Here is a 13,754-nt window from a genome sequence, read left to right on the forward strand (position 1 = left end):
TTTCACCTGAAAGACTAATTGGGCCTTACATCCTGTTGCACAGTAGTTATTTGATATGTTACACTGCAGACAGTTAAGGACAACTCAAGTATTTACCTTTCTGTCTTCTTGCCCTGTGGTGGATTAGAGGATTTGTATTCTGAAGTCGATAGTCTGGAGGGGATTATAAAGTGTCTCAGTGGCTTAAACCATACTCCCACTTGTTTTCTAGAAAATTCTGGATGCTTTTGAGTTTTTAGGCATTGGGATTCAGGGAGAGAAAAGTCACTCCCAACTTCTCACGGAACTCCTTCCAGTTTTTTCATATGAAGAAGGCTGATAGAAAGTGCGTAAAATTCAGTCCATATGTAGAGCTCTTGAATTAAGGGAGAGAGAATTTTTGGAACAGGCAAGGCATTTTTCTTATGAAGGTCAAGGCCCACTTCTCCTACCATCCAAAAGAAGTTCTGTTTTTTTGGCATATCCCCTTCATATTTGTCAGTGGGACTCTTAAAACAGTGGCTCTTGGTTCTGAAACTAGGGTTCGAATCCCATTAATTGTAGCAATTTAACAAACCATTCCCTACCCTCACCCCCTGAATAACTTCAAGCTAGTCCTAAATATACCCCTACCCATTTCCTATTCTGTGCCGCATTGTCACCCTGCCCAACCCTCACCCCCACCTCCAGCTACACTTTGCTGCAAGTGATGCATGTTTTTCTCTTCTGTGCCATTTTTTTCAATTTTTAAATTATTTTTATTAACATATAATGTATTATTTGCCCAAGGGGTACAGGTCTGTGAATTGTCAGGTTTACACACTACACAACACTCACTGTATCACAAACCCTCCCCAAAGTCCATAACCCAACCACCCTCTCCACCCCACCCCCCACTTCAGTACCATTTTAGGCAACTTTTAAACTTGCTACCTAAATCATTAAAAAGAGATATTATCAACTACCTCACTGTTGACTTTGTGGGATGACCCTTGGTCCTTCAAATCAAAGAGGAATAATCTCATAACTTATTTCCTTTCCTTACTTTTGAGTACCGGTCTTACTTTTTTCTAGGAAAGCTAGAAAACCATGAGTTAAGAGTCATAACTTAGAGGGTGCATTGAAGTATTGGTCTGGTTTGTATATTCTTACCAAACATATCCATAGCAGATAAGAAGGAAGAAGGTATCACTTAACTGTAATTAGGGGATAAATCAGGAAACTAAGGATTGGGGGAGGGGAAAGATAGTTGCATTATTTTGATGTATGTATCCTCCTAACCTCTTTCATCAGCTCTTACAAATAAATATGTTTGGTATTTAATGTACTAACAAAAACAAGAGTTGGATCTGATCTGTTCTCAAGGAAGACTGATAAGCCCATATGTATTTTATATTTAGCATTTATCCTTTTTTCAGTACACCTTCCCTTTGTTTAATGTACTCACTGAGTTTTATAGGCAACTACTTTCTTAATACAGAGCGACTCAGTGTTGCTTTCTTCTAGCATGTCCTTGAGCTCTACTTTATTCTCCACTTACGCTATTTGAATATGTGTGTTTGTGTATATATTTATATTTTTTACACATACAAGTATATTGTTAATATGTGTTTTAAAACATAATATTTTCTGGTTACTGTTTAATATACTCTGATTTTTAATAGTTTAAATTTTCACTTTCATGAAATAAAAAATGAAAAGGCAGAATTTCAGACTAGGTTCTATATATAATAACACAAAAGCTAACATCTACTTGCTCACCATCTAGATTATAGGGTGTTGTGTCATTTAATTTTCTCTTTACCTTGCAGCATGGATACTCTTTGAACTGCAAACATACCATGCTGATCTTTGTTCATGAACATGCTTTTCCGTGCCATGAGATAGGAAAATCATTTTTATCCATATTACCATGGGACTGACTTTAGGGCCATTGAATATTTTGCGATTTGTTGGGGTTCTTGGTTTGGTGTTTTATTTCAACTTGCTGGCTGAATTTCATGACTGTGTTTAGTCCAAGACAGGCCTTCCACTTAGCACTTACTTCAGTGCGGTGAAACTTCGTTGGCTCCTTGACAATGTGAGAAAAGTTCAAAGGGCTGTTGAAGAAGATAGAGCTCTTTTTGGGACCATTGATTCGTGGCTTATTTGGGTACGTTTAAATATAATGTTAAGTATGGAGAAAGTTTTTTAGAATTCTTTTAGATGGTCTTGCCTTCTCTCTATTTTCTACTAAGAGTTCAAACTTTTTTAAAAAGGCTTTATTTATTTATTCATTTATTTGAGAGAGAGAGAGAGAGATCGCAAGCGCGCGTGTGTGTTTATGCATGAGCTGGGAGAGGGGCAGAGGGCAAGGGAAAGAGAATATTAAGCAGGCTCCATGCCCAGCTTGGAGCTGATGTGGGTTCCCATGACCCTGAGATCATGACCTGAGCCGAAATCAAAGTTCGTCACTCAACCAACTGAGCCATCCAGGCACCTCCAGTTGAAACTTGTTAGCTGGCAAAATTATTAAGAAAAGCCACTTGAGAGACAGCAGAACATTTCAGTCTCCATTTGGGAGGCATTTTTGCAAAAAGAAAGTAGAATAGAAGTTGTAGGGGTCTGAAGGAAGGGGGTAATGGTTACTAATAGATAGAGTATACCTTTGCGGTGCTGGAAATATCTTGGAACTAGATAGAGGTGTGGGTGCACAACATCAAGAAGGTGCTAAATGCCACTGAGTTGTCTTCTTTGAACTGATTAATGGTTAATCTAATATGAATTTTTCCTCAAAAATTTTTAAATAGATGCTTTGGGAAAAAAAAGGCGTTTTTGCCTCCGTCTTCCTTACTTTTCTTCCTTTATTGCCATAAAAATGGATGGTGATTACCAAAACCACATCTCATATTTATTATCCTTAGAAAAGGTAATTTAGGTAATTAATTAGTAATTCATAGTTTAGGTAGTCTTTTTCCTCTTGCCTATCATATGCTCTTTTCCCGTGGTCATTTCTTAAAGGAAAACTATTTAGCATAATAGAACACCTGTGTGACTATCAGCTGCTTTCAGCATTATGCAGCTGTCTCTTATTAAGCCATAATATGAAAGAATCATAATGGAATTTTGAAGTATAATCTTTTTGCCTAAGCTGAACACAGATGAGTAGAAACTAACATTTTAGACATTTCCCAGAGTTATCTCAAAAGTACATGTTCTCTCTCCCCCTTTCTCTTCGTTTGTTCTTTTGTTATTTTTATTACGGGCATTTTCAACTGTACCCAAGAGAGGGAATAGTGTAATGGACCTGTGCAACAGTGTACCAGCTATGGCAATCAACTATGGCCAGTCTTGTTTCAGCTACACTCACATACGCTTCTCCCCACGGATAATTGTAAAGCAAATCCCCACACATATCATTTCATTTGTAATTACTTTAGTAAGGATGTGACTAGCTTTTCAACATTCAGGAGAGCTTCAGAGGAATATTGTCCCCGTTTTCACTTGCCAGATCCACAGAGCAGATCTTCTAGAACCAGCACTAGGAAGAAGGGCATTCCCCAGCCCTCCCTGTGCTTGGCCAGGCCACACCAGGGTTGGTGCTCTCCTGGCCCGCAGTTTTCATACCTGTCACATTGAAATACTTCTGACAGTAGTTCTGACAGTCAGTTGTTTGAAACCAGAGTAAGGCAGGGTGGGGCCCCTGTGAGCTGAGGGGGAGAGCTCAGTTAGCTGCGGGGTGGGGGCATAGGTGCTGAGAAGCCTTATCTTTTTTTTTTCTTTTTTTTTCTGAGATGCCTTTTCTGCTCTGTTGTTCCTTTCTTACCTCTTACTGCTCCCACACAAAAGAAAGCAGCAGTGCTGGGGGGTATTAACACAGGAGATTTTAAAACTCTGCTTTCAGGATACATACTTGGGTAGGCACAACCCAGTGAGAATTGTTATTCCAAAAAACTTAATCACAAACAATCACAAACAGAGAACAGCGGCACAGAGTTCTGTGAGATCCTGAAGAGGCAGACATACTGATGTATTTCATTTTGCCAAATGTGGTAAGACTGCCTTTTCCAAAGATAACAGATGAAAGCAAAACTGATGTTTTTTCGGTTTAACTACCAGTTTACTAGATCGCTGTTGTCTAATATGGTAGCGACTTAAGCACGTGTGGCTACCAAACACTTCAAATATGGGAAAGCACTGCTTCCTAGCCATATCAGATATTAAATATCAAATAATTGATATGTTCAGTGAGTGTAAAATATATACTGTGCTTAAGTAGGTGAAATGTTGGGGCGCCTGGCTGGCTCAGTCAGTAGAACATGCACTCTTGATCTAGGGGTTGTGAGTTCAAGCCCTGTGTTGGATGTAGACATTAATTAAAATAATAAAATATAATAAAATAATATAAAATAGGGGTGCCTGGGTGGTTCAGATGGTTAAGCGTCTACCTTTAGCTCAGGTCCTGATCCTGGGGTTCTGGGATCGAGCCCCCACATCTGGCTTCCTGCTCAGTGGGAAGCCTGCTTTCCCACTCCCCCTGCCTGTGTTCCTGTCCCTGCTGTCTTGTCTCTCTCTGTCACATAAATAAATAAGATCTTTTAAAAAATAATAAATGAATACAGAGGTAAGTTGTCTCAGTAATAATTTTTCATATTAAAAGGATGTTTTGGGGGGTGCCTGGTCTCCTCAGCCACTGGAGCATACAACTATTGATTTCAGGGTTGTAATTTCATATTGGTTGTAAATTTTTATTTTCAAGTAATCTCTATCCAATATTGAGTAATTTGAAAAAACTTTTAAAAATAAAATCTTAAATAAATAAAAGGGTACTTCGGCTATATTGAACTAAATAAAATATATAGTATTATTAAAATTAATTTTACCTTCTTTATATTTTAATGTAGCTATTAGAAAATTTAAAATTACGTATGTAGCTAGCATTGTATTTCTATTGGACACTGCTGAAAACTAGAAAATTAAATGACATATTCCATTCTCCTGCTTCATGCACTCTGCTACTGATTATGCGTGTAAATTAAATTACAAATTAGGGGGTGCCTCCGTTGGTCGAGCATCTGACTTTTGATATTGGCTCAGGTCACAGTCCCAGGGTCCTGATTTGGAGCTCTGCATTGGACTCTGTGCTCAGTGGGATTCTGCTTGAGGATTCTCTCCCTCTCCCTCTGCCCCTCTTCCTGCTCACATGCTCTCTCTCTCTCTCTCTCTCAACTAAATCTAAATATTTTTAAATCTTTTTAAAAATAAAAATAAATAAATAGCAAATTAGTACAAATCTAACCTGTCCTTTTATTCTGTCTAGAGTTTGACGGGAGGGGCCAATGGAGGGGTCCACTGTACGGATGTAACAAATGCAAGTAGGACAATGCTTTTCAACATTCACTCTCTGGAATGGGATAAAGAGCTCTGCGAGTGAGTTGTGTTTTGCCCTAAAAAGCATTTCCCATTACTATTTATAACCTAAATCTTACTATTTTCTTATGTTGATGGAGCACCAAACTTGGTCGATATCTCAATATAATATACAAGTCTATAATGTGTATTCAAAAAAGAGACTCTTGTTGAATATATAGCAAACAGGCCAAATTGTCTTGATAGGAAGTTAGGTTTCTTTAGAAAAGTACTTTGTAAAAAAAAAAAAAAAGTACTTTGTTTTCTGTGTGCTTCTTATTTTTTGCTGGCTTTGTATAAAGATAGAATGATAAATACCCAAACATACAACTATGTTCTGCTGGCTTATTATTTAACTCCACGCTCAAATATGTCCATTTTTAATGCTATTTACATTTTTGTCTTTAAAAACATATAAATGTTTCTAGATATTTATTTAAAATAGTGTTATATAACCAGTCTTATCTTACTGTTTTTTAGATTTTTTGAAATTCCGATGAAGATTCTTCCAAATGTCCGGAGTTCTTCTGAGATCTATGGCCTAATGGTAAAAAAAAAAAAAAAAAAAAATTCATTCAAAAAAATCTTTACTATTCAGAATTCAAAAGTCAGTTGTGTGACATTTTCTAGTTTGAGAGTTGTGACTTTTCTGTTAAGTGTGATAGTATATAAAATAAGAATTTAGTGCTGCTTAAATAGTTCTATAACTTAAAAATTTTAGAATCCTTTTTACCAGTTGGTTTTATATTTCATAAACTTTAATTGGCCATTCTTTAAGTATTCTAATTTCAAAGTATTAATGGAATAATTAACTATAGAGGGTGGCATGGGAATGTTTGAGCCTGTTTATTCTTTTTTTTCTTTTTTTAAGATTTTTTTTTTAAGATTTTATTTATTTGTCAGAGAGGGGGAGAGAGAACGAGCACAGGCAGGCAGAGTTTCAGGCAGAGACAGAGGGAGAAGCAGGCTCCCTGCTGAACAAGGAGCCTGATGGGGGACTCGATCCCAGGACGCTGGGATCACTACCCAAGCCGAAGGCAGCTGCCCAACCAACTGAGCCACCCAGGCATCCCGAGCCTGTTTATTCTTTTAGTTGAAGTAACTTTAGTAGTTTGTGCTTACAATTTAGAGGAAGGACTCTTCACATTTTATTGTTCTTTCTCCTGTTGTATGTCTTTTCATGGCCAGACCACATTTTTATATTAGATTTTTTGTCAACCTGAGCAAAACTTTAGCAAAGAAACTGAAAACAAAGAGTCTGTTTCTGATTTGTGATTGCTAATGAAACTGGTTTCCATAAGGGACATTTTACTGTTGCTTTCACTAAAACTGGGAGAAAAAGTACTTTGAGCAAAAAGTGTGCTTAGCATCATTGAGTACCTCTGATTACACGTCAGGGATGAAAACCTCCAGGAGGATTTGAACTGGTATTTGAGCACAAAAATCTAGAATTTACGATAAAATTTAAAAATATGTCTTAGGCCAGTTACCAGAAAAATACATTGTTTAGACATTTCATGACAAATAATAGAAACTGTACTTATAGAGTTAATAATAATAGAGTTGATTACTAAGTGCTCTGGATAAAGCTTGAGCAGAGTTCGTAAATATTTCATTTCTAAAAAAGCCTTCTAAAGCATCATGGAAGTTTCTAAGAGAAGCACGGCGCAACTGCAGTAAAAGTGCTTGGATGACTTCATAGCTGTCTACAGACTGCGTTGGGTCAGAGAAAAAAACTTATCCTTGAGAAACAGTTTTAGAGAATGGTTGGAAAAGCATTTACTGGCCTAGTTTTTTTTCTTGCATTTAAAATATTGTGCTTCTGTCCTCCTTTCCCCCTTGCTGACTATAGAAAATCTCTCATAGCCTGGTGAGTAGGTTGCCCACCAATTATGCTACCCATTCATTTGGAAAAGATACAGTGCATTTCCGTTTAGTTTTAGACAAGAAGAAGTCCATTTACTAAGCAGATTTATCTAGAATCCAAATTGCTAGAAGCTCTAGACAAGCTCTAGGTGTTCTTTAAACTCAGTCATGTCTGTTTTTAAGTTTCCCATAAGACTGAAAGTGGTGTTTCAAAGTAAAAGACTAAGCTAGTTTCCTGGAATGAGAAATTCTGATACTCCCATGACAAAGTACAGTTGCGATGTGCTTTGGGCTTTGGCGTTAACAGGGAAATTAGATGTGGTTTTTAAATGTCCTAAATGCCTATTGTGAGTGATACTTGACCAGCCTTTCAGACTAGTTAGTTGGAAATGCACTGTCACTTTTTCTGCATGCTTCACCAGAGGATATTCCCAGGAATCCTCCAGAGACCCCCCCACCCCCCGTGAAGGAAAAGGAGCGCTTTATGTGCTGGAATGCACATGAGTAGATCCCGCTGGTAGTTTGATAATACCTCCATAGTGTCAGCAAAGCCTTCTCGTATTTATATGAAGATAGACAGCCTCTCGCTTTCCTACGGGTTCACTTTCAGTTCCTTATGAAGTGTACCCTTCACTTATTATCCAGGTTCAGGTTTCCTAAGAGTATATCCAGTAAATAAAAAAGAGAGGTCTTGAATAAAACAGAAGGCATGAAAGAAATAAAATAATATCCACCATCTAGAAGATGTTTTCTATTTTGTACAGAGTTTCCACATATATGCTATTGCTTCCTTATCGTAGCTATGTGAGGCAGCTTCTGTTCTTCTAGATAGGGAATCTGAAGCTCCTAGAGGCTCACCAGCGGGAGACCAAGGGGGCAGTCCATAGAAAGTTTTTTTTTGGCCCTGTTCCTAGTACATCACACTACTTCGTGGATCACGTTCCTTCCCCCTAATTCCTTAATACCAGTAGAAATTGCTTTGTATTAGAATTTTCAAAAAAAATGAAGTTTGGTAAAATACACAGCCACTTAAATCTCATTTTTTTCTCTGGAATGTTAGCCATATTTGATCTAAATAAAAACCACTATGTGTGACCTAAATTAACTCTTGTTTATCTAAATTTGAAAAATGATGTCGGCTATGAACAAATAATAGCCAATACCCAAATGCTCTTGGGTTTCTTACTTCTCTAAAAAGCAGTTTGGATAAGGAAGGATACTTGGTAAAATACAACCTTCCAAAATGAGGCTGTTCCATGCCAGTTTGATAGCTATTCATATGTTTGTTTTAAAGGATGTGTTAGTTTTCCTTATTAATGGCAACGATAACAAAGAGCTATCAGACCTAGGCATTCATGTTACCTAGACTCCATTTTATATATCAAGAAACTGAGACCTAGAGAGGTTTCAGCAGCCTGCTCAGGGACTTAACACTAACTAACCAAGAGTAGACCCCTTGTCTTCTGATTCCCAGCCCAGTGTTTGACGTCCATTCACCAATACCATGTGTTGTCTTGTCATTCTAGAAATATGTCTCATATCTGTCCTTGAACCACATATGTAGTTGAAACACTTGCTTTGTCTTGTCTGCCCACATGCTCTGGCATGTTGTTGTTTGTGTTCATTCCTGTTGCAGTTGTGTTAGTAGAGATAATAGTTTGTGATTACTCATAATCCTTTTTTAAAATTTTATTAGAAAGCTGGGGCCTTGGAAGGTGTGCCAATATCTGGGGTAAGTTTTCTCCCTGCTACTTCCCCAACCCTACCTGCTTCCATGTGAGGGGACTTCTTCCTCTATCTTAATCAGTCTGCCCCTTCTGAAACTATGGAAGAAAGGTGAAAGCGGCAGAATTGGCTGATTTTTGTTCTTAGGTGACACAGTGTGGGCCACTGGGAACATTTTGACCAAATTCTAACTCTTCCTTCCCATACCTAATATCTTGTAGGGGATATTAGGAAATGGGGAAATGGCCAAATGGAATCAATGCATAAATCAAGACAGTTCATTCCTTGATAAAGAAGAAAAGGAAAAATAAATCCTATGGCTGCTCTAAAGGGGAAAGTAATGGCACTGTCTTAGTGTTCTTTATTGTCATTTATGCTTTCAGTGTTTGGGGGACCAGTCTGCTGCATTGGTGGGACAAATGTGCTTCCAGGATGGTCAAGCCAAAAATACGTGAGTTGAAGAAGCAGACCCCAAAACTAGTAGTGATTTGTTTGTTTATCCCTTTGGTCCTTTGAATGAGGAAAACCTGTTGAAGTTCATCCAGGCTAAAAATCAATAGCTTAGGAGTTCCAATAAGTTTTTTTGCCATTTAGTTTTCCTTCTCTTCTTCAAATAAAATACATTATGCCATATGTAAACACACTGCTGAGGCTTGAAAAGATCTTGATTCAATACATTTTCATCTTTGGTTTAAAGGGTTAATGGTTTTGGTTGGGTGGGGGTGGGGAGTGGAGGTGGGCAGAGCAGAGGGGAGGAAGAGCCATGATTTAAACTACGTTTCAGGGGCGTCTGGCTGGCTGGCTCAGTCTGTACAACATGTGACTCATAATCTCAGGGTCGCGAGTTCAAGCCCCAGGTTGGGTGTAGAGAATACTTCAATAAATGTTTGGGGCACCTAGGTGGCTCAGGTGGTTAAGCATCTGTCTTCAGCTCAAGTCATGATCCCAGCGTCCTGCAGTCGAGCCCCACATCAGGTTCCCTGCTTGTTGGAGAGCCTGCTTCTCTCTCTCCCTCTGCCTGCCGTTCTGCTTACTTGTGCTCTCTATCTCTCTGTCAAATAAATAAATTCTTTTTTTAAAAAAAGTGTTCTGAAATAAGACATTGCAAAATATGAAGTTTCCAATATTCATTATGAGAGTAATTTGGGAAAAATAAATATGGAGATAAAATATTCATAGCTTTCTCCAAATATTACAGAATACTGCTTACTAAGACTCTCCCATGTGCTTTGAGGTTTGAGGCTCCTTCTTAATTGTTTAGAATAAAACAAAGTCATACAGTTTCCCTTTCATGAAAGGTGGAATGATCTTTCTGGGAGATGCTGTCATTATTGCTCAGGGTGGGGAGGCGGGAGATGGTCTTCTCTCCCCCTGCCTCTGGCCCTCAACCCCTACCACCCTTCCCCAGCTCATGCTCTCTCTTACTGGCTATCTCTCTCTCTCTCAAATAAATAAAATCTTTAATTTTTTTTTAACATAAAGAAAAAATTTCAAAATGAACTACATTTCTCCACATACACTGTTCCTGCCCTAGTCTTTCTCACTAAATTGTAAAGGTATATTTTTGTGGGATTTTCGATGCTGTTTTCTTTCTCCTCATTACCTAGAGTTTCTCCTTCTACAAGAAGTAGAAGGAGGGGTGCCTGGGTGGCTCAGTGGGTTAAGGCCTCTGCCTTTGGCTCAGGTCATGATATCAGGGTCCTGGGATCAAGCCCCGCATCGGGCTCTCTGCTCAGCGGGGAGCCTGCTTGCTCCTCTCTTTCTGCCTGCCTCTCTGCCTACTTGTGATCTCTGTCAAATAAATAAATAATATCTTTTAAAAAAAAAGAAGTAGAAGGAATGATGGAAGTAGAGGTTTGGTGAATTTTTTCCTAATCTTGTCTTCTTACTACTCTTCCTTGGGAATCTGTAACACGCCCCATATCTAAGAGATAAGATTTCTTGAATTTTTCAGATAAGAAAACAGATGTTCAGAATAGTTAAGCTAGTAAGTGAAATAAGTGGTCTTGGCCCCCAGATCCATCTGATTCCACTTAGCTGGGGCTCTGAACCTCTCTTGTGTTACTGTACTCTCTGTAGGAGAGAAGCACATTGACCGAGCAGGAGACTATCTACATTTATTTTTTTCTAGAGGATTTCCTAATTATGTCATCAATGTTAACAGCAGTGATTAAATTCTTCTTTTGTGGATAATGGAATGTCTAACCTTTTTGATGAATTGCTCTTGTGGTCTGGCGTGCTCAGCGGTCCTCATGTGACAGTGTGACATCATCTGCGTGAGGTTTGGTCGGGGAGGAGGGGAGATTGGTAAAGTCTTTGCAGATCAAGGTATCCTGAGGTTATGGCTGAGAGAGCTTGAACAAGCATGAGCATAGGTCTGGGAACATCTCTTTCTTCTGGCTTCTAGGCAGCTGCACCAGGAGTCAACAGACACATTGGAAAACTAGGCTCTTTCCCCTCCGCCCTTTTTCCTTTGCCAGGCATGCTAGTGCTAGTAAATCAGAGGGTCTCTCTCCTCTGTCAAGTACCTAGCATGGTGTAGGGCACATGGGACGTTCCCTATAAAATTGTTGGTTTTTCCTCCTCTTTGGACTCCCTTCCTGTGGAAGTGTTATCACACAAGTCCTGGAAGGTTGGTCTAAGCCAGGGAGGGCTTTTGAAGTACCCCTGCAGCCACTGTGCGTTGCATTTTTTGGAGTCTGAGTAGAGACCAGATGGGAGTTGTAAAATGAATGAGAGAGAAGCGATGGTCAAGATGAAGTCCAAATAGGTTGCAGAGGGTGGGGCTGAGAATTGACTCAGTCTCTTCAAACCTCAGCAGGGAGCACAAGACAGGTAGCTCAGAATTCACTGGAAAGCCCGTCTCCGTTTTGGTGCCGAGGAACGGATTATGGGTGATTCTCATTTTTCTTTCTGCTTTTCTGTATTTCCTGATTTTTCGTGAATGAATGTGGATTATTTGAACATTTAGTTTTGCTTTGAAGGACAAGAACCTAAGATAGATGACCTCTCTCCCCAGAGGCATTAAGTATTCTAAAGGAAGCCTCGACCCTCATGGCTTCGGCTGGGGCCATTCACCCTGTTCCTGTGGGCCAGCTTTGGCTGGTTCCTCCATGAGGGAGAGTGGGCAGCCTTTGCCGCCACAGAGGTTAGAAAAGTCAGACATCTCTCTGGGATGTTTAAACACAGTACCGTCTTGAGAAAGGATAGGCAGCCCATATAAATGCTGAAAGCTCCATGTATGTTTGATGTCTGGGAAGAAAAAAATCATAAAATTTCAGAGGAAAATAATTGCCTGTGTACTGCTTTGCAGATTGTGGCCTATAGGTAGCAATGCTCACTAATTAAGTATGAAGTATACTCACTTAAGAATTCACTTTTATTAAATGCCTTGAGCCTCTGTGTCAGTTTGGTACTTTCAGACTTATATACTATTGTTCGGTGTGCAGGGTGTTAATATGGGGGCTAAATTGGTACAGACTTCTCCTTTAAAAATGTGAAATAGGTAATTAACTTTTTAAGGCTTGCAACAGATAATCATTTTTAAGGATATTTATTAAAGGAGAGATTAACTTAAATTCATAGCTTTTCCAGCATTGTGGAAATAAAAGGGTATTGTGATTTGTGTGTTTTCCTTCATAAATGTATTATTACCCATACATAATCTTAGTTGACTGGTGTCTTGAAAAATGTAGATACTCGTTAATCTCATGCTCCCTGAATGTGTTGGCTGTTTGTCTAGAGGCAAAGAATATATTTGAGTGAAAAGAGATAGACCGACTTGGGTTACTTCTTGTTCACAACAGTGGTACCGGGAAAAATGTTTGCTAGAAAAAAACATTGCCCTTTGTTTCTATTTGCTTTACACCCACATGATGGGGCCTGCTGACTTAGTGCTTACTAGTGGTGGTTTCTGCTGTGATCCTTCTGCCTGGCACTGAACTGAGTGCTCCCTGTTTTCCCACCTGCTGGAATATCAAATTGCACAGCAGCAAGGCTCATGAGGAGGGATCCCAAGCCTTGGCAGAATGGTTTGTAGAGCGCCAAGGGTGACAGTCACAGCCAGCTCCATGGAAGTGACCCTTACTGGTATCACTTTGGATTACTTCTCTGCCTGGCACAGGTCAAAACTACTCACTCACGTCCAAATGCCAGACTTGTTGCAGAGTCCAAAGCTTATACTTTCTATGGCTGCCGTAAAATAAATTCACTTCTTCCAGGGCGGCCACGTTCCATTCTCGCTCTGACCCTCCCACCTGTTAGAATGGCCTACCCTGCAGAGAGAATGGGAAAGTGAGGCCTTTGGTAGCTTTCTTCTCTTTGCCACTCTGGTCACTGAGCTCCATCTCCACTTTGCCGCATTCTGGTCCTAGCCTCCCCACTCCAGGGCAGAAGATAGCAGAAGATAGCAATTCAGGATTGTACTAAGGACAGAGCTAAGCAGCCAGCCCCATGGGTGAAATGCGTCATTCCACGTGGGTTAGAAGCAATGTCACTGGGACTGGGATGTAGAATTTGTTGTCATTTGGTGATATTTTATACACAGCTCTGGATTGTGACTAGGCACTAAATGCTGTGCTTGTATTTTTCCATTAGGATTGCACGAAGTACATTTTCTTCTAGACTTAGTCTTCAGAACGTTATTCCAGAAGGAATATGTAATGCTTGTAAACTTGGAGATGGCCCAAAACTTTAAGATAATGACTTCCTGTATGTCAGTTTAAATGATTTGTATTATTGATGTTTCACGGTTTACTTTTAATAACCTTGTCACACTGTTCTTCTTCCCGCAACTA

The 13,754-nt window shown here is 39.4% G+C and overlaps 1 protein-coding gene across 5 annotated transcripts in view; it reads left to right on the forward strand.

Annotated features, from left to right (window-relative positions):
• GK (glycerol kinase) overlaps nt 1-13,754 on the forward strand; it is a 77,431-nt gene that overhangs the window by 37,440 nt on the left and 26,237 nt on the right. For 3 of the 5 annotated variants that reach the window (XM_032330315.1, XM_032330318.1, XM_032330317.1), the window contains 6 exons: nt 1,994-2,131; nt 5,279-5,388; nt 5,848-5,914; nt 7,220-7,237; nt 8,930-8,965; nt 9,342-9,409. In XM_032330315.1, the coding sequence (XP_032186206.1) occupies nt 1,994-2,131; nt 5,279-5,388; nt 5,848-5,914; nt 7,220-7,237; nt 8,930-8,965; nt 9,342-9,409 (437 nt within the window). The remainder of the gene's footprint in view (nt 1-1,993; nt 2,132-5,278; nt 5,389-5,847; nt 5,915-7,219; nt 7,238-8,929; nt 8,966-9,341; nt 9,410-13,754) is intronic. The other 2 variants (XM_032330316.1, XM_032330319.1) reach the window with 1 other exon arrangement.

Source organism: Mustela erminea, chromosome X (genome assembly GCF_009829155.1).
Source record: "Mustela erminea isolate mMusErm1 chromosome X, mMusErm1.Pri, whole genome shotgun sequence".
Taxonomy (NCBI): domain Eukaryota; kingdom Metazoa; phylum Chordata; class Mammalia; order Carnivora; family Mustelidae; genus Mustela; species Mustela erminea.